The following is a 26,758-nucleotide window of genomic DNA, read 5'->3' on the forward strand; positions in this document are numbered from 1 at the left end:
CCACTGCGCCACCTAGCTGCCCCTGGATTCTAACTTTTAAAGGAGTTATTTTCCTCAGTTAGCTTTTGTACTTCCATTTCCATTTGGCCAATTCTGTTTTTTTAGGAATTGTTTTCTTCAGTGGATTTTTGCATCTCCTTTTCCATTTGGCCAATTCTACTTTTTAAGCAGTTTTCTTTTTCTTAGTTGTTTTCTCTTGCCATCATTCTCATTTCTTTTCCCAACTTTTCTTCTTCTTCTTTTATATGATTTTAAAGCTCCTTTTTGAGGTCTTTCTTGAGTTCTTTCTGATCTTGAGACCACTTCCCATTTTTCTTCAGGCTTTTGCCCATAGGCGTTTTGACATTATTGTCCACTTCTGAGTTTGTGTCTTGATCTTCCCTGTCACCAATAATAGCTTTCTGTGGTCAGATTCTTTTTTGTTGTTGTTATTGTTTTTTGTTCATCTTTTTTGGCCTTTTTCCTTTCTTTTAAATTTGAGCACTCCTTCTGGGGTAGAAGGGGCTTTTCTTGGGCTAGGGGCTGCAGGCCCTAACTGTTTACCTGGTGCTGCAATGACGTTGCCCTGAGGCCCCAAGGGGACTCTTATATCTGATGCTGTGCTGAAGGGATGGAGTCGGGGGGGGGGTGTAGCTCTCACTATTGGAGGCCATAGGGATCTGTCAACTTACCTGGTGCGGAGCCAGGGTCTTGGTGCTAGTGTCTGGCATGTGCTGAGGCCGGTGGGGTGTTTCTACATTTCCCCCAGAACTGCACTGAAGCTGAGACTATCTGGCCACTGGAGGTTGCCTGTTTGCCCAGGCTATGCTGAAGCATGTGGCTTCTTGGAACTGGAGTCTGCCTATTCCCCTGATTATGCTGTGGCATGTGGGGTATCCTGGTATTGGGGTTTGCCTGCTCCACCACACTCGGGCTCAGGATCTCCCTCTGGTTTGGTGAAGTGGGGCTTCCTGCTGGCTTACTGGGACGCTTCCTGTCCTGGACCGCATTCCCCTTTTGCTCAAGTGAGACAGAACTTTCTTGGCAATCTTTCAAGTTTCTTGAACTAAAGATTATTTCACTCATCTTTTTGCTGTTTTGCTATTCTAGGATTTGTTTTGGGGTGCTATTTTATGGCTGTTTGGAAGTGAATATGGGAGAGTTGTAGCAACTTACTGCTTACTCCACCATCTTGGCTTCTGGAAGTCTGCCTATGATTTTAATCAATTGTTTTTATAGGTAGGGGCTCTCTACATCCCAGGGGAGGCCCTAGAGCCAAAGGTTGTAGCTATAGATTTGGGAGTCTTCTGCTTAGAGGTAATAGTTGAACTTATGAGAGTGGAAGAGAGTTTGTTATATAAAAAGAATCAGGAATTGAACTCTGGTGAATGTCAACTTTAAGTCAGGTAGACTGTGGAAGACTCAAGCCTGGGTTTGAGGACTGGATTCAAGAAAATCTGATCAGCTCATTGATAGTTGAATCTATATGGATGAGTATGCCAAAGAAGGTAAAAAAAGCAAAGAACCAGATACTGTGAGAGGGTTTGGGGAGAGAGAGGAGTCAGTAAAGGTCTAACAGGAAAGGATAAGTCAGAGAGGTATGAGGAGAAACAGGATAATGAAAGTAACAGGGTCAAGCAAAGATTCTTTCAACATACCTGGATATTTTTGGAAGCAGAGGGGAGAATCCATTGAGAACTAAATCTAAAGGTGCTGAAGAAGAAAGGCTAACTGTTTGAAGCAAATTCACTTGAGAGCTTAGAAAAAATGGGATCAGGAGTATAGGTGTGTGTGTTGGGAGTGGGTGGTTATTTATTTTTCAGTTTTTAAAGTATGTTTTATTGGTATTTAGAAAAAAAATGCCTTTGGGAGAAAAGTCCTAATCAAGGACCTAATAGTATAATACAGCCTTATAACTCTAAATTTACTGGGAACAGGAATGATCTATCTATTTTTTTAAAAACCCAGATAATACAGATTAGTAATATAAGAGAGTTTTGTTGCATAAAAGGGTAAAGGCTCATAAAGTGAAGAAAACAGTCCATTTTTACAAGCTGCATAAATAACAAATGATGAGAGAGTTTGGTATTTACCAGGTGTCCCCAAAGTCTTAGTGTAGTTTAAATTTTAATAGTGCATTTAACTGCTCTGAGACTTTGGATTCACCCTGTATAGAGAACTTTTCTTCTGCAAATTAACTGCACAAAATTATTTTGTCCCAATGGGAAGAAAGCCCTGGCTCCTGCATAGGATCTAAATTCAAATTCCATGTCTGATACTTAATACCTGTATGACCCTGTAAGTCACTTAACTTTTCTTTGCCACAGTTTCCTTATCTTTAAAGTGAGGGAATTGGACTACATGGTCTTGCGACTAGACTCTTCCAACTCTAAGCCTGTGATCCTATGAAATATTTTCTTCTTCATTGAAATAACCCCAATATAGATTCTCTATGGGAAATTTTGGTAAGATTCAGAAATCTATGTTGTGTCTTCTTAAATTGCCACTAGAGGGTATTCTAATTCTATGACTCTACTATGCTTGAAAATAACTCCTAGAAGTAGTACAAATTTTATCCAGTTCTTGCTTCTTTTAGGTAAACCAGTTTCAAAAGGCTGATTCAATTTAGAACAAGAAATGCAGTCTCCTATGGCCCAGCATTTTATGTTCTGTTTTTTTTTTAAGTGAAGTTGGAATGATAGTTTTTTTAAAAATAAAGGAAGTTTTGAGTTCTAATTCTACCTTTTTAACAATTCTCTAACTTGTTTATTGTTTGGCTATATCACAGGATGGTTACATAGTTATTAGTGCCTAATGAATGAGATTCTCCTGCTGCCCGTGTTACTTCCTGCTGGTGAGTTAGGCTCTTCAGTAGACAAATTAACTGAAGATAGCATTTAATGTACTGTTGCTACAGCTAACTAATTAGTACCATGATAGTTTTTAAGAACTAATGCTCCCATTAAGTTTTCATATCACCACCAGGGAGTAGCTTAAGTGTTTAGAGAGTCTGGTTTGTTGATAGTTGTCAATGCCCTCAAACACAGTACAAAAGAATTATACCTCATCTTTCTACCATCAGCCTGAAGCCAAATGATTGTTCTTTGTTTCATTAATCTGAGTTGTTTTGTTATTGATGTACTAAATGAGTATAAAATAATATTCCTTATAATTAAATTTGGTGTGCTGGTTAAATTGATATCAGTGGCACTGCTGGCAATAATATGTACCTGAAAAAATGGTATAAAGAAAAATTCCAAATGAAATCACTGTTCCTTTGGGGAATTCTCTTGGAGATTTGTAAAGTTGTTTCATGAACAGCTGTCAGGCATTCCCTAATGTATTTTCACAATTAGATTCTACTTCTCTTTTCCATTGATCACATGAATATGACATACTGTTATTATTATAAGCAATAGGGTGGGGTTTGTTCTTTTTGTAAAAGTATATTGGTATGTATGTGTGCTTACTGTTGTTCTGTGTACATTAATTCCAAGTTGATTACCAAGTTTATTTTTACTTATCTTTGAATTTTATATTTAAAAGTTTTTTGTAATAGTGCATGAATAAGTTCTGTCAGGGAAGTTAGGGCTTTAAATTCTATATTCATTTGCTTAATGCTCATTATAATGCTTATTTTTTCCCTGAGTACTATTGATATCCAGATTGGGGGAGTGGATAGGGGGAAGCAATCTGATTTTATTTTTATAAAAATCTGTAACATCCTCCTTCATTCTGTTTGCAAGCATTTATTAAAACTGTACTATGTTTCCAATCACCCTATTAGTCACTTTGAATATAGAAAAAATTAATAGCTAGCATTTATATAGCACTTCAAGATTTACAAAATGCTTTAAGTCTTTTATGTCTTTTGGTCCCATCAACCCTGTGAGATAAGTGCTCTTATCCCCATTTTACAGATGAGGCAACTGAGGCTGAGCAAGGCTTAGTGACTTGCTCAGCATCCCAAAGCTATTGTATATGAGGTGGCTTTTAAACTCAGGTCTTCCTGACTATCAGGCATTCTATCCACTTCACCATCTGGCAAAAGTTGACCATGTACGCTGGAAATGAAAGAGTTTTTTTTTTTCTACCAATAATTCCCAACATCAGTGAAATCCTTAATCTGGACAAAAAGTAAACCAGATTCAAGAAAATTTTCAGAACTGTAATTCACAGAGCTCTCTATCTACCTGCCTAAAAACAAAATAATCCTTCCCTCAAGGATTTTACATTCTAGGGGCAGAGAGTAAGATGAGGGGAAGGATATAAACAAAGATAAATATAAAATACATCCATGTATATTTAGAAATACATGATGATTTTTTTGGCAGGGGAGGAGGCATTAGCAACTGTTAATTTCATCTGTAAAGCACGTTAAAGTTATGTTACTGATGAGTTGTTTGATAAATTAAGGATCATTATCTATTTGCATCATTTTCTGAATAATATATGCCCAAATTTTATTAGTTCTTATAAAATGGTTTAAGAATATTTAAATTAAATATGAATATATCAATTTATTATCTTGGTTATTATTTTAAAGTTTTAGTTTAAAAATATATTCAGAAATGATGAATAATCCTTTTTGATGGCATTGCTAGCATTTTGAATCCAAATGTATTGTTCTTCATACTGGAAGATGATATTGACCAATCATCATTGGGTCCTATAACCTAAGTTTCTTAGTGTAGTGGTCTGTAAAAGACTAATTCCCCGATGACTAATGTATGAATGACTGGTTTTGGAAGTGGAATCATAGATGTGGATCTGGAAGGCACGTTAGAGGTCATCTAGGCCAGCACCCTTATTTTACTGATGAGGAAACTGAGGCCCAGAGAGATTGTGATTTAAATGAGATTATACAGATAGTAAGTGGAGGAGCTGGGTTTTGAAACATCTTCTGACTTCAAATATAGCTTTCTTTCTATTATTGCCTGATGCCTCTCTAAAGGATAGTTTAGGTATATTACAGTTTCTTTCTGTGAAAAGTTAACTGCCCATCTAGGTGTTGAATTCATGATTTTGGTCTCATTAGTGTTGTGCTAAGCCAATTGAAGTAGAATCTAAGTGGGAATTACCATCTGTTCAAGTAAAATTCAGAAGGATTAAAAATCAGGTATTTTATACACAGTATTCATTAATTTTATTATCCATTCTATTTTCAGAAATAATGGTGGTTTTCAGTTGTTTTTTTTTTCCTTTCTCTTCTGTTTAGGTGTCTTGCATTTAAGAGTGTAATAATACTTAAGTTTAACCTAAAAAACTGATTTTTAGAGAGTAATAAAAAGACAATATTTTAGATCTATATATTTGAGACCCAGAATCATAAAATAGGTTTTATATGATGGTAGTAATTATTAACTTATTTTATATAATGGTAGTAATTATTAACTTAGCTTGTGTTAAGTTAAAATGAAATCAATTTCTTTTTTTAATAATACATATTATTTCCCCCCCAATTACATATTAAAACAATTTTTAAACTTTTTTAAAATTTTGAGTTCTAAATTCTATTCTTCCCTCCCTGCACTACCCCCTCCCCCTGGATGGCAAGCAATCAGATATAGGTTATACATGTTCAGTCATGTAAAACATTTCACCATTACTCATTTTGTGCAACAAGACTTGAATAAAAGAAAATGAAAAATAGTATGCTTCAGTCTGTATTTAAACAATATCAGTTCTTTCTCTAGAGGTGGATAGTATGCTTCATCATTAATCCTTTGGGATTTTCTTGGATCATTGTGTTTCTGAGAATAGCTAATAGCACAGTTCTTTGTCAAACAATATTGCTGTTACTGTGTATGATGTTCCTCTCGTTCTCTTCACTTCACTTTCCATCAGTTCATGTGAGTCTTTCCAGGTTTTTCTAAAATCATCCTGCTTGTCATTTCTTATAGCACAATAATATTCCATAACAATTATATACCACAACTAGTTTAGCCATTCCCCAGTTGATGGGCATCTCTTCGATTTCCAAGTCTTAGCCACCACTGAAAGAGCTCCTGTAAATATTTTTATGCAAATAGGTCCCCCCCCCTTTTTTTAATGTCTTTGAGATATAGATCTAGCAGTGGTATTGCTGGATCAAAGGGTATGCAGTGTTTTATATCCCTTTGGGCATAGTAAAAAATGAAATAAATTTTAGTAAATGTTTATTAAAATAAGCACCAGTTATGTTTAATGGATACTGTGTTTTCTGTACCAGGGATACAAAAGCAACACAACACGTGCTCTATCCTCAGAAAGCTTATATTCTATTGCATGATAGGCTATGTACACAAATAACTGTAATGCAAGTTAGAATATAATGAGTGCATTAAGAAGTTAGTAAATCTTAGTTTAGATAAACTTCTTTTAAATAGAGTTGTTGAATTCTAAGTGAATTAATTATATATTAAGTGCTAAGTGGTGCAGTGAATAAAGCACTGGGCAGCGAATCAGGAAGCTTCATCTTCCTGAGTTCAAATCTAGCCTCAGACATATACTAGCTGTATGACCCTGGGCAAGTAACTTAACTCTACTTGCCTCAGTTCCTCATCTGTAAAATGAGCTGGAGATGGAAATGGCAAACCACTCCAGTATCTTTGCCAAGAAAATCCCAAATGGGTTCAGGAAGAGTTGGACGTGACTAAACAACAGTTAAATGTTATTACTCCAATTCCCATCAAATAGTCCTGTAATTGTCTTTTGTATATTTCAAGGCACAACCGAATTTCTTTTCCTCAGTTGTAACAATTTAAATTCTGAGTATTTTTCTTCTCTGTCAGCAGTACCAGCTACCAGATTATTTTAGAACACCCATGTTTGAGCTTGATAAAATGGCCAAATATGCTCTAAGTGAACTTCAGTGTAGTCAAAACTATTTTGTATATTTTTCCTTAAATTCCTTATCTCTTTATATTATAGTCATGTTCAACCATTGTGTTATCTTTGATTCCTTACTTTTACTAAACCTACATAGCCAATTAATTGCCAGTTTTTGTTGTTTCTGTTTCTGTATCTCATTCCCTCCTTACCATAGCCACCACTCCCACCCTCGTTCAAGCCCTCTTGCTTGCTTAGACTTGCTAGCTTAGCTTGCTGGCTTAGACTATTACAATAGTAAGCCATTTGCTTCTCATAGTCTGTTCCATTTTCTACACAGTGGTCAAAGAGATCTTCCTAAAGTGTAGGTCTGACCCCATCTAACCACCTTTTCAAACCTCAGTGGTTCCTTATCACCTCTAAGATCAAAAATAAACTCCTCTTTTAGGCATTTAAATGTCTTTATATCCTGGCCTCTTTTCTACCTTTCCAAGATTCTTATACATTATTCCCCGCCATATACTGCAGTTCAGCCATATTTGTCTATTTACTCTTCTGCCCACACAAATCCTCAGGAAGAGCAAGACAAATTCCTCTGACTGAGACTGGGAACCTTTGATCTTTTGCTGCACTGTGTCCACTAGGGAAGGCAGCAAGAGGCAATACCTTCCTCTGACTAGGCCTTTTGTTTTCTGTGTGTGCTCATTTCCTCAGAGAAACTGAAGGGAATAGCTAGGGGCCTGAAGTACAACTTCTGTTTCCACCAGGACAAGGCAACATTTGAAATGGGTCTTAAGGAATGTACAGTGATGTATAGGATTTGTCTAGTTAGAGAGGGTGGGGGTCAGGGTGTTTCTGGCTGGAGTTGGGAGTGAGTACACAATCAGCGGCCAAATGTTATCCACTTGCTGGAAAAAATAGCACCCAAAAAAATCAATTATAATAAGCATTTCTGAGTCATTCCATATGGGGGAAAAGGAAAGAAAAAGAAGCTTACAGATTAGGCTATCCCTGACCTTATGCATCTTAGTTGGAGAGACAAGACACGTGTGTGGACTTGGGAAATATTAGGAACTCGAGCACAAGGCAACATAAACTATGCACACTTATCAAGGGAAGGTAAAACAAGGGTACAGTGAATGGGAGGGGAGTGAGGTTGGTCAGAGAAAACTTGGAAAAAATGAGTTCTTAAGATGGTAAGACAGGGGTGGGGAACCTGTGGCCTGGAGGCCACATATGGCCCTCTAGGTCCTCAAGTGAGATAAGAAATAGGGGAGAAGAAAAAATCTTGGCAAATGGCTTCGATTTTTTCTGTGAAGTCTTGAGGCAAGGTCCTAAGCCTCATGAGAGGGTGAGAAGAGGAGAATCCTTAAGAGGTTTGAGGAGGGATGACAAAGTCAGGAAGAGCCGCTGTGTAAATGGAATAGCAAATTGGTTTGGAAGGTATAAAAAGATTGCCTGATTGCACTGAAGACTTATTGCTGAGACTATATAACATACACATGTAGTATGCCTTGTCAGCAGGGTCCCGTGACTTTCTCCAGCTACATTCAGCAACATGTAGGAGCAAAAGAATACAAATAGAGTAATCCAATGATGGGATTGGGCAGTGCATGATCAGTGATTGGGCAAAGAACTTGGGGATTTGCAGGCACAGGACAGTGTGATGTGGAACCGGTGGTACACCAAACAAAGAACCAAGCTAGGGAAGGGAGGAGAATGCAGCCATGCAGAGGTGATGTCCTGGAGGATGGAGGCATTGGAAGTCACATAACGGATAAAGAACAAGGTTAGGAGTCATAAGGCATAGGGAAAGCTGAAATAACATAGTAAAGGATTATCACAGTTCAGGAACATGGAAGTGGAATGCTTATGGGTAGTGGCGAGATCAAAAGCATGGCTACTTGGTGTATAGCTGAGGTGGAATGGAGGAATAGGCCATGGGAAATGAGTAAATTGAGGGGCTAGGAAGTTAGGGTATTTGAGGGAGCACCACTATGTATGTTCAAGTCCCTTGGATGAGAATCAAAAATGTGTTGAAAAGAAGATTGTCAGTCAGGCACTTAGGAAGAAAAGAAAATGTCCTCAGGGGAAAGGTATGACCCTTTAGGTCCTCAAGTGTGGCCCTTTGACTGAATCTGAGTTTTACAGAGCAAATCCCCTTAATGAAAGGGTTTGTTCTGTAAAACTTGGACTCAGTCAGAAGGCCGCACCAAGGACTTAGAAGGTTCCCTGCTCCAGAATGGATAATGGACACATATCTGGAAAGAACCCTAAGCTACTTTTGCATTAATTGCATTCCCTCAGCTCTGCCTTTCAGAATCCTGCCACCTCCTGATCCTACAGTTCTTAATAATCTTTCTTTTCTCAGATTATTGTGTATGTGTGGTACCCCCAGAAGAATGTAAGGTCCTTGAGAGGAGTTATTTCATTTTCATCTTTAGAGCCCCAGATCCTAGCATAGTGCCTTGTAAACAGTAGGTGCTTACTAAGAATTTGTTAAATTGAATTAAATGATGGTTTAGAATAGAGCTTTTGTGGAAGTGGTCAATTACATGAATGTCAAAAGAGAAAATGAAATTATTTTCTTACTGATAAGGTTTTCTTGGTTTCTACTTACTGTCTTATTGGATTTTAAACAGCCGTTATTTGAACATAACATTTTCCTGCAAGGATTAGCCTGAGATTTGGCTCCTGTGGAATAGCTGTCTGTTCTTCAATGTTAATTGAATCAATAAATTAAATGGGCATTTGTTTTGCCATGGTTATGTTGCCTTCCTAGCATTTCTGAAGCCAACAGCAGCTTTTTCTAGCCTTCTTTTTTCCATTCATTTTTTCTGTAATGCCCTATATCATCCAGATAACAATGGTACATTCTTAAAATGAAATGGCAGGGTTATTGAATATCATGAAGGTCTTCTCCAAACTAAGTTCCAGCCCTTCCTTTGCCATTAACTAACGTTGTGACCTTAGCCCTTAAGAACGGCTCTTTTCTTATATGTAAAATAAGTGGATTAGACTAAATGATTTAAGTGACCCACTCTGTCTTCTCAGGTTTAGGTGGTCTCTAAGTTTTAATTGACCTCTAACATTCTCTGGGTTGAGGCATGTCTGTGGTACAATGATAACTGGTATTCACTGTAATATCTTTGAGGTACTACAAGGTCCTGATGTGCTTTTAGGTCATCAAAGAAAACTTAAATTATTACTAAATATCATTTGTGTGAACTATATTTTATTGTATTTAATTTTACAATATAAATTTAATCAAAGTAATTTAACAATTTAATATAATCAGTGTATCAGTAACTTCCTATATATTACCTTCATCTATCAGAACACTTTATTCCTTGGCTATGTTGGATAACATTTGGAAAAAACAGTTTGGAGTATGTTTTATGATGGTCAATGATATTAGCATTTAAGTCTAATAATTTGATGAGAAATAATATAAATGTGCAAAGCAATAAGAATAATTTTTAAAGTTGAATTTATAGAAAATAATTTTCTTTGTTCAAGTCATGCCATTTTGATAATTCTTTTATTCCTTTTTCTCCTCTATTCTATCAGTTCAGTTAGAGGCTAATTTTGAAGAGGTAGAAGACCATTTACTGCATTTGGAAGACTTATGTGGGCAGTATGAATTAGAGAGATACAAACATCTACAGACACAACAACTGGAAAATTACAAGAAAAATAAAAGGTAAGTTTGTACAATTTATACTATTGACTAAGCTGATTAAAATAATTCAAAGATGAATAAAACTTATAACCTTTATTCATCAATTTATTTATTTAGTATGTGGACTTTCCCCAAATCTGTAGCCGCTTTTTGTTGTGTAGTAAGTCCTTGACATTTGTGTTGGAAGCTCTGTAGATCTCAACAAGGAGAGGAGTTTACTAGGACCCATAACAAAATGGAGGAAGGCATGGACATTGAGAAACCAAGAGGCAGTGTTATGTAAGAAAACATGTCTGATCTTACTTTTCCCCAGTGAATTAGTAGCATATATCTCTTTTCTTTTTCTTTTCCCTCTTTTTCTCTTTTCTTATTTCTCCCAGGAGTGAGGAGCAGGGATTGTGTGGAGAGACATTGGGCTTAACTCAAAGTGTGCTAGTCTGCAGGACACTAAATTAACTTGACTGGGTTGAACCGGCTGAACTTATACTCCTTCATATCAGACCATTTATTTTAACTCAGGCGCTGGTAACCTAAGAAAGTACAAAAATGATTTGCAGTGACACATAGGTTACGTGGGCAAAGTAGAGGCAGAGTCCTTCCTTGATCCCACCTTGCTCCTTCCTTCACCTTCTTCCCCCTCAGGTTTCCAGGAACTTCCTGGTACTTTTGTCAGTCCAGTTTTCCTCACCTAAAATTCCTTCTTATTCAGTAATGTGTCTTTTCTTCTCCTGCATCAAAATTTCTTTTTATCAAGGTCATGTTATCTAGGTGTTATTCTGATAAAAACAATTAACACAATTTGGAGGCTGGGTGACTGGGGGAGAGGAGATATTTTTAGCAAAGCACCTTTCTAGAATCCCTTGACTATTTTAGGAAGCTTTCCCTCACTCCCAGACTAGTCCATTAGGAAATAAAATCATGAAGCCCTACTCTATAACACATTTGATTTTCTTAACCTTTGTAACGGATGCTATCTCTGAACTTCATTTTTAAAACAAAATAAAAAAACCCTACAAACTAAACTGGATTGAGAGGGGAAAATCATGTCCCTACAAACATAACATTAACAAAATAGAAAAAGAAAGATTAAGGAAGCAAATATGCATTTAAAAAAATGGAAAACCAACAAATAGCCAAACCTAAAATCAGCACAAAAGAAGAGATATTCAGAATTAGTGAAGGAATAGATAAACTGGAAGCCAAAAAATTTCCACAGAAATAATAAATAAAAACTTTTTCTTTGAAAAGACTAATAAAATTGATAAACCTTTAGTCAATATAATTAAAAAGGAGAGGGCAGAAAATCAAATTAATAAAATAGCAAATGAGCAAGGTGAAATCACAACAAAGCCAGGAGAAGTAAAAAGAATAATCAGAATCTGTTATATATAGTTATATGCTAAGAAAATTGAGAACACAAAAGAAATAGAGGAATACCTTAAAAAAATATAAATATCAAATTGACAGAAGACTAAATAGGGATCTTAAAATAACACAGTCTCACAAAAGAAAATTGAACTAACTATAAAGAAAATACCAAAGGAAAAAAAATTCCTGGTCTTGATGGATTCCTAGAAGAATTCTATCAAACTTGTAAAGAACAGTTAATGCCCTACTACATAAATTATTCTTAAAAATTGATAAAGAAAGCACCCTACTAGAATCCTTTTATGAGACAAATATAGTCCTAATACCTAACCCAGGAAATAATAAAACAATAAAGGAAAATTGTAGATTTATATCATTAGTGAATTGATTCAAAAATTTTAAACAAAATCCTATCAAACTACAACAGTTTATCCAAGAAATTATTCATTTTGATCTAGCTGGATTTATACCAGGGATACGAGAATGGTTCAATATTAGGGAAAACAATCAGTATAATTAATCATATTAAAATGCAAAACATTAAAAAAAAAAGCATACGTGATGACCTTAATAGATGTAGTAAAAGCCTTGACAAAGCATCTATCTAAAACCAAAAGCAAGCATCATATACAGTGGAGATACATTAAAGCCTTTTCCAACAAATATAGGAGTAGCTAAAGCAAAGATTTCCACAATTTTTTGATACAGTTCTGGAACTGCAATAGCAGTAAGACAAGAAAAAGAAATTAAATGCATAGATATAGGCAAAGTAGAGCTAAAACTATTCCTTTTTTGCTGATGATATGATGGTATACTTGGAAAATCCTGGGGGATACATAAAGATACTAATTGCCACAATAGTTTCAGCGAAGTTGGAGGCTACAAAATAAAAAAAAACAGCCCTTGAAAACCAACTACTTTTCTGTGTAATAATAACAGAATCCAAGAGGCAATAATAGAAAGAGAAAAGCCATCCCCAATTATTACAAAATACATAATGGATATTGGGACCAATCTACCAAAGCAAACAAAAAATTTACATAGATTCAGTTACAAAAGCTTTTTAAAGAAATAAAGAATAGCATAAATAGTTGAAGGAATATTCAGTGCTCATGACTAGGCTGGGCCAATAAAGTAAAAATGATAATACTGCTTAAGTTAATTTACACTTTTTATGCTGTACCACTCAAAATAGCAATGGGATACTTTATAGAACTTGTTAAAATAATAAAATTCATTTGGAAAAGCAAAAAATCTAGAATTTCAAGGGATATGATGAAAAGAATTAGGAATGAAAGAAAAATACTCGCTTCCAGACTTCAAAATACATTACATACCAACAATCATTTGTTATTTGTTTAAAAAAAATAGAATGGTAGATCAAAGGAACAGACTAGACAAAGGAGAATCAGAAACAACAGACCCCCAAACCCAGTATTTTATGAAGCAGAAGACATAAATTATTTAGGGATAGAACTCCTATTTGATTTTAAAAAAAACTTGGGAAAACTAGAAAGTAGTCTGGCAGGAATTAGACTCAGACCAGCTCCTTTCACCATATTCCACAATACATTCTAAGTGGATACATGATCATGAAGAAATCTATGGCCAGTAGGAAAGGCAGCACTTACCCTAGCCTGACGCAAATTGATCCCAATTTCAGTAGAACAAAAATTGATGCCAAACAAGCAACTCCACTCATAAATTCATGCTATTAAAAAAAAATAGAAGAGAAAAGATCATGTACCTCTCACAGCTTGTGGGAAAGAGATGTATTCTTCCTACTATTGTTCTATAAGAAATGATGAGGGGCAGCGAGGTGGTGTAGTAGATAGAGCACCAGCCCTGAAGTCAGGAGGACCTGAGTTCAAATCCAGCCTCTGACCAGACACTTGACAGTTACTAGCTGTGTGACCTGGGCAAGTCATTTAACACCAATTGCCTAAAAAAAAAAAAAAAGAAAAAGAAAAGAAAAGAAAACGAAAATAAGTGATGAGCAGGTAGATTTGAGAAAAACCTGGAAAGACTTATATGAACTGATGCTGAGTGAAGTGAGCAGAACTAGGACAACACATACACAGTAACAGCGACATTGTGTGATGACCAACTTTGATAGAGTTAGCTCTTTTCAGCAAAACAATGATCCCAGAAAATTCCAAAAGATTCATTATGGAGCCTGAATGCAGATCGAAGTGTACCATTTTCTCTCTTTTTTTCCCCTTTCTCATGGTTTTTTCCCTTTTGTTCTGATTCTCCTTTTACAACATGACTAATGTGGAAATACGTTTAATATGATTGTACATGTGTAACCTATATCAGATTGCATGCCACCTTGAGGAGGTGGGAGGGGAAGGAGGGAAAAAAAATTTGGAACTCAAAATCTTATAAAAGTGAATGTTGAAACTATCTTTACATGTAATTGGAAAAAAATACTTTTAAGTGGGGGAAGAAAAGAGATGTATTAACAAGAAATTGAGGTAATTACAAAAGATAAAATAGATAACTTTGATTACATGAAACTGAAAAGGTTTTGCCTAGGCAAAATTGGGAAGTGGTCAAATGGGAAAATATATTTGCATCAACTTTCTCTGATAAGGATTTGGTATCTTAAATATATAAACAATGAACATATATGTATGTATATATATATATATGTATATATATATATATATGTATACACACACACACACATATATATGAATATACATATATATGTATATACATATACAGCTTCTATATGATTCATCTCTTTCTAGTAGATGCTACCATAACTAATTAAAAACCAATTTTACTTAGCTGCCCCCTAGAAGTTATATTTGTGTGACAGTATGTACACAAAATAAGTTTTCTATACCAGCCAAAGGTTTTTTGAACATCTTACATAGTATAAGTATTTTCAAAGATTTTTGAAAGTAAGAGTAGTCCACTTATATAGTCAAATTGGATGAAGCGTCCCAACAGAGTTCCTGCCTGTTCTGCTGTGTTGAAATTAATATTTTAAAAAATGTTAATGAGAATAATATAGATAAATGAAATTAACCAGAGAATTATATCGATGAATGAAATTAACCAGTAATCTTCCCACACACAATCTACATGATATTTATACCAGAGCTACATTTGTATCCCGTTCTTAGTGCAGTGCCTGGTACATAATAGGCACTTGATAGATCTTTATTGACTGGCTGACTGACCAACTGACTGCCTTCTGGGAGGTTGTTACTACTGCTATTTTAAGATTCATATTAAAATCATTTTGTATTACATCAACCCCAACTGTTGTTTGGAAGAAATGGCTGGAAGCCTATTGAATGTCATAGGATAGTTTGCTTGGTCTTAAACTATGTAAATAAACCACAAAATATGTAAACATGGGGTTAACTCTATAATGTTATAGTTAGCCATCTAGAAATAAGAATGTAGCCATTGTTCTACTCACAATAACTAGACCTCAGCCATGGACAGATTAGTGAAGTGTAGTGAAAAGAGAATCTGGGAGTCAGGAGTCCTGGTTTTGAACTTATTATTAGCACTGTGATCTTGGGTATCTCTCTGGGTCTCAGTATTCCTTGAAAATTAGAATAATAATATTTTTATTACCTTTCTCATGAGATTCATAAAAGCACAGGTTCACAGCTAGAAAAGGCCTCAGAGAACCTCTAGTCAGGGAGTTCTTAACCTGGAATCCAAGGTCCTGGGGGTGTAGGGTAATGATCTATGAACTTAGATGGAGAAAAACTACATCTTTATTTCAGTATAATTCATTTTCTTGGTAATACTGTGTACTTTATTTTATTTATTTAAAAACATCATGCGATGGAATATATAGGCTTAATCAGACTGCCAAAAAGAGTCTTAGGGCAAAACAAAGTTAAGAACTCTTGATCCAGTACAACTTTTTCATTTTACAAATGAGGAAACTGAGATACATTGAGGTTGAGTAATTCAGGCAGTAAGTAGTAAATGGTACAGGTAATAAGAGGTAGAGTTTGAACCAAGGTCCATTTGAACCTCCAAATCCATTGATCTATCCACTGTACCACTTCATTATGGGAAAGCATATTACAAATCTTAAAACATTTTATAAATATGAATTGTTTTTATAATGTTCCTTCTGTCTTTAAAATTCTATGATTCTAATAGATGCAGTCTCTAGGGCTGGTTAACAGAGGGAATAGGTATAAGATGAAATACCCACTTCCATAATGATTACATTTTCCATAAAAATAGTTATTGGGAGTAACCACATAAATTATTTGACTAAACAGTATAAGGAATGTATAAATTAAGAGAGAGAATACAAATTAAGATTTGAAGAAATCTCAGTAGTAAAGTATAACTTGCATATATTCTTTCTGCAAAGCGTAATGGAAAGAGTGCTGGCGTTGAAATAAGAATACGGGAGTCCCAGCATAGACATTTAGAATCACATAACCTGCCTGAGGCTCAAGCTTCCTCCTTTCTAAAATGGTGATAAAATTCTATCTACTGTCTGCCTCACAAGACTGTCGTGAGGAAAACACTTTTTGATCTATAAAATGTTATGTAGGTGACAGCTATCATTATTATTATTATTATTAGCCTACACTGCTTTACTTAATCCAATTTGGGTGTTTTTCTAGGCAGAAATAGGTCACATTCTGAATCTTGTCTGGGAATCATAAGTCATTTAAGCTCTTTTTTACTTAGTGAAGCTGTTTAGGACTTCTAAGTAATGTGAAGGCTTTGCCATTTCTCTTACTTTGGGCAAGTAAAGCCCTTACTTGATTACTTATTTAGAATATGTTGGATAGAACTTTATTCTTATACTCCCAAAGACTCTTTGTGACTCAGAGAACCTTCCCACTTGCTTATCATCTGTGCTTTCAGATCCTGCAATTGTTTGCCTGTTCAGATCCTACCTCAGACACTTACTTGCTATGTGAAGTCTGCTTTTTGTTCCACACAGTATGGATAGTGATAGTACCTACTGCATAGGATTGTTGTAAGGATCCAGTAGGATAATGTATGTAAAGTATTTTTCAAACTTTTAAATGCTATATAAAAATAAGACTGAAAACTGTCATTTTTTTTTTTGCCCCAGGGGTAATAAGTATACCTATAAGTAGGTAAAAATATAATGTCATGTATTTCTTTCTCTCAGCAGCAGCACAGGTTAAGGTTACTTTTTAACTTAAATTCATAGTTTCTGTGACTTAAAAATAAACAACTTTCCTTCTTGGTGATATGTTTCTTTTTTTTTTTTAGTTAATTAAACTGGGTTTACTGGGTATTCCCAACACCAGAGACAAATTTGGTAATAAATATAACACAGTCGACTTGGATTACAAAAACAATCATCAGATTTACCTAGATCTGGTCCTGCTGGCCACATACACACATGTTTACTTAATTATAAATAGATTAGTATATGAGTTATGATTCTTAGCCATCTTCCAGTGGGCTTGATATTTGGTTAACTGCAGACAGGAAAAGCTTAAGAACTCATTTCATTGATTGATTCTGATCATAAATTCCAGTTGCTGCCTCTTAAGAGTCTACTTGTACCAATTCAATATAAATACAATGAGATGGGATACATCACTGTTTGAGCAAATAGAACTTAATGGTTATTTGTGGGTTGGGGTAGAGAGGTGCTGATATTTTCTACCAGACTCTCTTGATCATAATTTGAGAGCTGTATTTATAATTAAAAAATCTAAGATAAGGTTTTGGGAGGCTTTTTTTGGTGTGAATATTGACTGGTAACTGAATCTTAGAAATCTTTTAAAATAATAATGCCTGAAATTTATTTTATCACAATAAACTCAATGAATACATCATTTAAATATTAAAGATCATGCCATGAAAAAATTAGAAACAAACCCGATCAGATACCTTTTACAGCTACATGTAGGGAATTAAAGAGTAGAGATCATAATAAAAGATAATTTCAATTACATGAAATTAAATAGCTTTAAATGGACAAAATTAATGTAACAAGGTAAGAGGTTAAGGAATTGACTGAGGAAAAAAATCTTTGATTCAAATATTTTTGCTAAAAGTTTGATATTCAAAATATGTAGCCAACTAACAAGTGTATAAATCTAAAAACCATTGCCTATGAATAATTTTCAAAAGAAGAATTGCATATTAATAATAACAATCATATGAAAGAATGCTACAAATCACTAACAATAAGAGGAATGCCTATCAAACCAACTCAGAGGTTTCACCTTACCCAGTCAACTGGCAAAGATGGCAATAATCAGTATAGAGATGGCAATAATCAGTATAGAGGTAGTTGTGGAAAAACTGGGCACATTAAACTACATACTTGAAAATTAACGAATGAATGAAAAACGCATTTATCAAGTGCTTACTATGTGCAGAGCACTATGCTAAGCCCTAGAGGTATAAATGAAAAGTAAGACAGTCCCTACTCTCAAGGAGCTCATATTCTAGTGGGAGACACAACACATATAGAAAATTTCAGCAGCAAGTCATAAGGGAAGATCTCACACCAAACAAATGTTAATGTATCTCTTCTTTAATTTCATTTCCATTAATAAAATCATATCAATTTCTAATGTTGAAGCATTTGATAGTACCAAGAACTTTGTTGGCAAAAGTTTTCTTTTTTAGGTGTTCAGTAGTACAGGCTACTGTTGGCAGGCTACATCTGAAACAGGGTGGCTTCTGAAGATGATGGCTAAGGGTAGTGGGTTGGAAGCCTTCCTGTTCTCACTGTTGGGTTCAAGGCCTTGGGCTGTCTATATTGGTTTCTGAGGTCAAGGTGGTAGTAGTAATTTGATTTGAGTGGCACCTGCTGCCTCCTATCTCTCCCTCTGGGGGTCTTCCTGCTTCAGGTAGACTGGTTTCACTGCCCTGTTTGTGGTAGTTAGTTGGCACTTGGTGGTGATGGCTTGTCCCTTCTCTACAGAAGTTGCTTCTCTGGATGCTGGCTCTGAGGGATGAAAGTATGGTTTCTGAACTGGGGACAGGAATCAAGTGGAGTCACGAAGAGTCAGACATGACTGGAAAATGACTGAAACCAAGGTCTAGATAATGCAATATAGATGAAAAGAGTGAATGTCAAAGAAGATGTTGCTGAGTGGTGGCATCAAAGAGAAGGTTTGGAACTGACAGTATGGTTTTGCATAGTTAAGAGTGGGCTTACTGTCCTTCTAGCCTGGAGGTTCTTTGCTTTTTCTGTGTCATGGGTACTTTTGGAATTCTGGTGAAACCAGTGCACTCTTTCTCAGAATAATGTATTTTGTTGTTTGTTTTTTTAGAATAATGTTTTTAAATGCATAAAATACATAGGATTGCAAAGGGATCAATCATTTTGAAATACGGTCATTAAATTAAAAACAAACAAACAAGTTCATGGACCCATTAAGAATCCTTCATCTAAACCAATGAGAGATGCAGTATATCTGGGGAGAGCCAGGTTTCTGTGAGTGAAGTAAGATTTGTTTTTGTATGTAGCATTTTGAACATAGTATTTTGATATATAGAATTGTTTTTTAGTGTTTCGTCATGGATTTCTCCTAGAGAAATGGTTTAACATTCATATCTATAAAATGATTGTAAAAACATTTGTCCAGTGGTTCTAATCTAATAGGCCTACATCTATGAGTTTGACATAGTTGATTCCTACACATATGCAGACTTAATGTATTCCTTTTCAGCACACTGTAGATTTATTTATTAATGTAATGCTCAGTTTTGTTTTTATTCTTCTCTCGTAATTCATTCCCTATGAAGAAAATGATAAAATGTCTGTTTGCCCGTTAGCTATGTTATAATAGTTGTATTGTATTTGATCTTGTTTTGCTTTGTATTTTATTTTGTTCATAATACCTCTGCTGAGTTTAAAATTTTGAACAACAAAAACATGAGTGAGCCTAGTTCTGAGAATGGTAAAATGTAAATCAGTTATCTCCATTATTTCTTTATTCTGTCTTTAACCACATTAATACAGAAGTATAAAACTTCAGTGATCTAGAACCCTAAAATAATTGGTCTTGTTGGCACTTGACTTTTATGGGACTGAAGTATGACAAAATAACAAGCAAATTATCAAGAAAAAACTTACTTGTTTTGTTTTGTTCTTTTTTTTTAAATTTAAAATAATTTCCTCATTGGATTTCAATAAAATTTATATATTAAATTTTTTTTCAAAGTTTCATTTATTTTTTAGAATAAAGTTTAAGTGCACAAAAACCAAACAAAGCTAACATAAAAATAGTTTTACTTTGTTGTGTCTCTAAAAAGCATTTTAGTTATTTAGAACAGTCAAAGAAAAAGTAATCCTCTGAGTTCTAGGCTTCACGAAAGGATTTTTTAAAAATTAGAACTTGTTTTTAAAAATAACTTTTAGTCATGTTTCAGAATTTTTAGATATTCATTCCAGTATTCATTTTCCATCTACATATGTAGTCATAATTGATAAAAATGATCCTATGTAACTGTAAGATGATCACATATTGAATACTTTAGTTTATCAAAGAAAAAGTATATGAGTATTTTAGGTTTTTAAGATGGGTTAAAACAAAAAGAGATTTTTAGTTAGAATCATAGACTAGTTAGAACTAGAACTGCCTTATACTCAAGCAGTGAGGAAGTGATGTCAATAGTGTCAGAAACAGAGCCCCTTGGGCCCCCTCAGCAGGGTTGAAAAATTAGCCCAGGTGAGCTGCTGCAGCGCATTGCTTTCGCAGCTGCAATGCCCAGTGGAGTCTTGCTCTCAGTAATGAAACTAAGTCCGGAATGAAAGAAGAATCATTTTTTACAGTTCTTGCAAGAAGCGGGTGGGCTGCCTGGTGGGAGAGGCACACTGTACAGAAGGGAGAGCCAGCTTTTATACTGTTAGTATGATCCTGCTCCTCCCATCAGAGCTAGAATTGGTCCTAGCCCTTCCGAGTTACAATTTTCCTTCTACACCCATCTCATGTTGCTCCTTGATATGTTGCCCCACCTGGATATGTGTCCCATGTTCAAAAATGGCGGCAGTCTCCACCCTCAGGATGTGTCAATTAATGTTCAATATTAATTCTTTTGGAGGAAAGGTTTGAGATTGTCCTGTTAATTACTTTCCTGGGGTTTTGAGTATTGTGTTGGTCCAGTATCTTAGGGATAACTCAGGTTGGAGACCTTTATGCATTCGGTACTCTCAAAGTGGTCAAGTCAGTGATTGATTTCTGCCCCTTGCTCCACGCTCTGCAAGTCTAGAGTATGGGTCTGAGCAACAGTAGACTGCACCTGGATTCAGCCTCTATTAGCTATCTTAGAAAGCTCTGCTAGCTTCAAGTGATAGAACTACACGTTCCCTTTTGGTCTGTGATTTCTGGCCTGGCTGCTCCTCTGCAGCTTTCAGCCTGAGGTTGAAGCTGGAACTGAGATGCTGCAGGGCTGCTCCTTTCTTCTTAACTTGCTCCTTGCTCAAGTATACAGCCCAGGACTCAACCCACAGCAATTTCCTGTTTAGTCAGTACATAGTTTCATTATTTATTCTCTCCTCTTAAGCTCTGCCTCCTAGCTTCCTTCATGTCCTAGCTAAAATCCTACCTTCCGTAGGTAGCCTTTCCCATTCCCTCTTAATTCTAATGCTTTCCCTTGGTTGATTATTTTCTGTTTATCCTGGATATAGCTTATTTGTACATAGTTGCTTGTATGTTGTGTCATCCGTTAGATCGTGAGCTCCTGGAGGGCAAGGGCTGTCTTTTACCTCTCTTTGTATCCCTAACCTTTAGCAGGGTGCCTGACACATAGCAGACAATACTTATTGACTGAGTGATTAACTTATGGCCACAAGGGGGCAAGCTCTTTAGCATAGAAAGGAATATTGTGCAGAGAAGCTCATTCATCAGCACCAGGCTAAACATATTTAAACTCTTTGAAGAGGAAAAAAAAACAATCAAGGGGTGGAATTAGACAAGATAAATAGAGGTATATTGAGTTGGGAGATCAGTGGAGGTATGCAGAGTAGATAATGAAGACATATAAAGAAGAATCTTTGAAGTTCTATAGCTGTGGAGAAGGTGATAGTTGGAATGTTCTGAGAAAGAGGTGAAATATTTACAGATTATTGATTACAACAAGTAGTACAATCACTTCATTGTTCTGAAGAAAGCACGTTTTCCTGTGGGAAAGAAATTTCTCCTACCCATAGTTCCTTCAGGTTTGTAACATTGAATTTATCCATGGGCCTTTGCAGTAACGTCAAGCCTCTTGAAGCATAACAAAATGGCAGACCTAGGATCTATTACAGTTATAACTCTATCTTGGGATTCAAAAAACAGAGTGAGGGGGAGCATTCTGGGCATAGGGACAAAGGAACAGAGATGGGTGATGAAATTTTATGTATGGGACTGTACAAGCAAGTAAGCCAGAGTGGCTGGAGCACAGATTACATGTGTGAAGGGAAGTAATTTGTAATATGCCTGGAAAGATCATAAGGAGCCAAATTGTGAATGACTTTAAGTGCTAAATAAAGGAGTTTGAACTTGACTTAAAAGCAATGGGGAACCACTCCTCTGGGGTGGAGGAGAAATAGCTTTTCTACTTCTTGAGTCAAGTTAGTAAGCCTCCCACTATATTTCAGGCACTGTGCTAAACACTGCAGATATGAAGAAAAGCAAAAACCAATCCCTGCTTTAACTCTCCATTACCTTTAAAATAGCTACAAATGCCTATATTCAGCATTTAAAGGACCTTCACAATTTGGCCAGTTCATTTCTTAGAGTAGAAAATAACAATCAGATCTGTGTTTCAGGGATAGCCATTTGGAGGTTATGTGGAACATTACCCTTTGACTGAATCCAAACTTCACAGAACAGATCCCCTTAATGAAAGGATTTGTTCTGTAAAACTTGGACTTGGTCGAAAGGTCACACCCAGGGACCTAGAAAGCCACATGTGGCCTCGAGGCCACAGGTTCCCCATCCTTGAACTAGATACAGGGAGACCAATTAGGAGTCAACTATAATAGTTTTGGAGAGCAGTTACAGGGATTAGATGGTTGTCTTGTGAGCAGAGAAAAGGCAAAAGATTCAAGAGGTGTTATGGAGGTGGAATTGATTTGACAATGGTTTGGATCTATAAGGGGTGAGGGAGAATGAAGAGTTGAGGATGACTCAGAAGTTGTGATTCTGGGTGAATGGAAGAGTAGTGGTAGCCTTGACAAAAATAGGAAAGTGAGGAGGAGGAATGGATTTAGGGGGAAAGATAATGTATTCTGTTTTGTGTGTGAGGTTCCTGTAGGACATTTTGGTGATTTTTAACAGGATCATTGATTTAGAGCTAGAAGAGACTTTACAGATCATCATGTCCAATCCCCTCACTTTCCAGATGAGGAAACTGAGGCACAGAAAAGTTAAGTGACTTGTCCAGGTTCACATAGCTAGTGTCTGAGATGGTATTTGAACCCAGGTTTTCCTGACTGTGTCCTATTCATTTTGTGATGCTTTCCCTCTTGGTTAGTAGGTAGTTAGTTGGTGATATGTGATTAGAGCTCAGAAGAAAAGTTAGAGTTGAATTTGTAGATTTTGTAGTCTATTGAGCCCATGGGAGCTGATAAGATCACCAAAACAAAGATCATAGAGAGTAAAGAGGAGAGGGCCCATGATAAGAGTCCTAGACTAGGACAGCTGGCATAGGGGTAGAGAGGCAGGACTTAGATGAAGATTTTGTGGAGGCCAAGAATGTCAGTCTGATGGGGAAGAAAGGAACCAATAATAGCCACCTTCTTCCTCATCACACCTCCAAAAGACATAAAAACAAAGGATAATTTTGAACTTATTTGATTTTTCATGCCTTTAAGTCCTTCTACAGTCTTTTGGTGGCTGTAATAAAACCATGGGAATGGGCAAATGATTGTGTAACAGGGCAAATAAAGACAAGCAAGGGCATGAATAATCTGCAAACTCTGTAAATTATCTTGAAAAATTGAAAGCTGGGTGTGTTTATAAGGACTAGGGAAATCTGTGCTTTCTAATCAAGCATGGCAAGTTCTTCGCAACACCACTAGTGAATTCTTTTAAGTTTTATTACACAGAAAAGTTATACTATTTACAAGGGAGAAATGAGAGTAAGTGGTTACAACTGAGTTATACAACTGAATTATAATTGATTCCAGTGCCCTCAAGACTGCATATATACTCACATATATGTATGATTTGAGGCATAGTATTTTTAAGTATTTTTACTGAAGTTCTTTAGGGACAAAAACCATATATGCTTGTATAGTCATGCAAATTAGCAATGACCCTCAGACTAAGAGTCTAAGAGAAATCAGGCTGGTCCTGAAGGAAATTGTGCTATGTGCAGTGAGTTCCTCTTAAAAATAATTAATTATAACACTCCTATTATGCTTTTCCAGACTGCTGTTCTTATTAGTGTTACTCAGTAGAGAAAGGAATATGGAAAATGTCATTAAAATAAAATACAGGCATTTCCCTTTGCAGGGAATGTGGATAGAGGCATCTCAGTAGGCACATGAATGGTATCAGTGGACCAAAGAAACAGGCAGATGAGATGTCAGAATCATGATCTAAAAAGATCTTAGTAGGTTAGACTGGTGAGCCAAATCTAATGAGATGAAATTTCAGTGAATAATGGCATCTGTTTGAAAGAGCCTGAGAGGGCTCTTAGACCTTTCTGTTATCTGACCAAGAATCCTTGCTACAAGGTACAAAAAGTAGTCATCCAACTTCTTTTTCAAAACCTCTCATTGAAGGAAGCAACTACTTCCCAGAAAGGCTCTTCTACTTCAGACAACTCTTATTGCTAGAAAGATGGACCTTGTATTGAGCCCAAATCTTCCTTTTTGCACGTTTTATCTATTGCTTCTAGTTCTGCCCATTGTCCGCTGAAGCAAAGCAGAACTGTAATCTTATTTTACAGGACAACTGTGCGAATACCGAAAGACTTTTCTTGTAACCTACCTACATTTTCTTTTCTCCTTTCAAAAATTCTCAATTCCATCAAATAATTCTTAGCAGCATAATCTCCATTCCCCTCCTCATCTTGATTGGCCTTTTCTGGACAGTCTCTAACTTGTTATTGTTTAAAATGGATTCAGAATTGAACACTGGATTCTTAATGTAGTCACACCAGGGAGATCAATGGGATCATCACTTCTCTCATTCTGGACACCGTATATCTCAATGTGGCCAAAGATCACATTAGTCTTTTATCTTATTATTAACTTATATCAAATGTGCAGTTCACTAAACTCTCTGATTTTTACATGTAAACTTATTTATTCATGTCTCCCCAATCTTCTACTTGTCAAGTTAATCTTTTGAATCTAAGTGTTCAGCTTTTATATGTAGCCCTAATTAAACTTCTCATGGGACAATCCATCTTTTGGCCCTGTGGAGATTTGTCTGAATTCTGACTGTGTGTTAGCTGCCCCTCCTGGTCTCATGCCATCAGCCTTTATCCAAGTCATGGATTCAAAACACAGAACAAAGACATGCTTGGAGTCTTCCATAGAAACTGCCTTCCAAGGCAGCATCAGCCCATTAGTGACTGTCCCTTGGGTCCAGCCATTCACTTAGTTCTTATTCCACCTAAATGAACCATCTACATTTCTCCAACTTGTTAGTAAAGAAATTTTATCAAATGCTTTGTTTGCTTGGCTGAAATTAGTGTTCATGGCAGGAGTTCTCGATCATTTTTGTATCATGGACCCCTTTGGTAGTCTGGTGAAACCTTTAGACCTCTTCTCAGAATAATGTTTTTAAATGCACAAAATAAAATAACATTATAAAAGAAGCCAGTCATATTGAAATAAAGATGTAATTTTTTTTTCCCATTCAAATTCACAGACCCTTTGAATTCTATCAGCAGACCTTTAAGGGCTCTGTGAACCTCACATAGAGAAGCCCTGGTCTGTAGTATTCCCTTGAGCTTCCATGTCAGGAAAAGAAAAGGCTAGGGTGGCATTACCTGTTTTTGATGAAGCCACACAGGCATTTAGAAATTACTGCTTCCCCTCCTAGATGCTCACAACCCAGCCCTTAATAAAGTCATCTTGAATTTGGTAGCAATAGAAATCAAATTCATCAGCCTCTAGCTCATAGATTGCTCCTGTATGCCTTTTTTGAAAATCTGAACATTTTCCCTTCTCTACTTCTTTGGCATGTTAGGTGTTAGGTGACATGGTGCATAGATTGCTCAACTTGAAGTTAGGAAAACTTGAGTTCCAGTCCTCAGTGACCTACTACCTGGGTGTCTCTGTCTTCACTCTCATCTGTTAAATGGGAATGAAATAGTGCCTACTTCACTGGGTTGTTGTGAGGATCAAATGAGATGATCTATGTAAAGTTCTTTTCAAACCCTCCAAGAATTAAATCAGTAACTTACGGTGTAGTTTACCTGGGATTGGTGCCAGGTATTTATTGAAGGCAGCTAGATGGTCTCTACCTCTCTCCAGATTCACTTTTGTGAACCCCTTTTGTTCTGCCACTCTCCTTGGTAAAGAAAAGAAAAGCAAAATAAAAAGTTAGTAGTTCAATCTTCTCACTATCATCTGTTATCATCCTATCCACCCCAAGATATGGCTCTGCTCTTCTTTGATTCTCTTCTTGCTGCCCATGTAGCTTTAAAAAATGCCCTTTTTGTTGTTGTTCTTGTTCTTTAGCTTTCATCACTGCCTTAATTCATTCAGGGCTTTGATATTTCTGGGTGTTTAGAGGACTATAAACTTAGTGAGTTGATAGTGTGACAGAGAAGTCCAAGGAAATTAATGAGGTTTTCAACTGTATAATGTTTCCTTCTGTACTGTGTAGTCAGGCTACACTGGAAATATTGTGTTCAATTCTGGGTTCCATATTTTGGAAAGGACATTGGTAAATTGGAGTATGTTCAGATAAAGACATTCCAAGGAAATTTTTAAAAATCAGAACTAGAAATAACACCATACAAGGA

General features: G+C 36.0%; 1 protein-coding gene across 2 annotated transcripts in view; it reads left to right on the forward strand.

The window, feature by feature from the left end:
- Nucleotides 1-26,758, forward strand: part of DTNBP1 (dystrobrevin binding protein 1) — a 166,577-nt gene that overhangs the window by 49,843 nt on the left and 89,976 nt on the right. For both annotated transcript variants that reach the window (XM_020986793.2, XM_078153582.1), the window contains exon 6: nt 10,360-10,492. In XM_020986793.2, coding sequence (XP_020842452.1) covers nt 10,360-10,492 — 133 coding nt within the window. The remainder of the gene's footprint in view (nt 1-10,359; nt 10,493-26,758) is intronic.

This window comes from Phascolarctos cinereus, unplaced genomic scaffold (genome assembly GCF_003287225.1).
Source record: "Phascolarctos cinereus isolate Bilbo 61053 unplaced genomic scaffold, phaCin_HiC Scaffold_4;HRSCAF=312, whole genome shotgun sequence".
Taxonomy (NCBI): Eukaryota; Metazoa; Chordata; class Mammalia; order Diprotodontia; family Phascolarctidae; genus Phascolarctos; species Phascolarctos cinereus.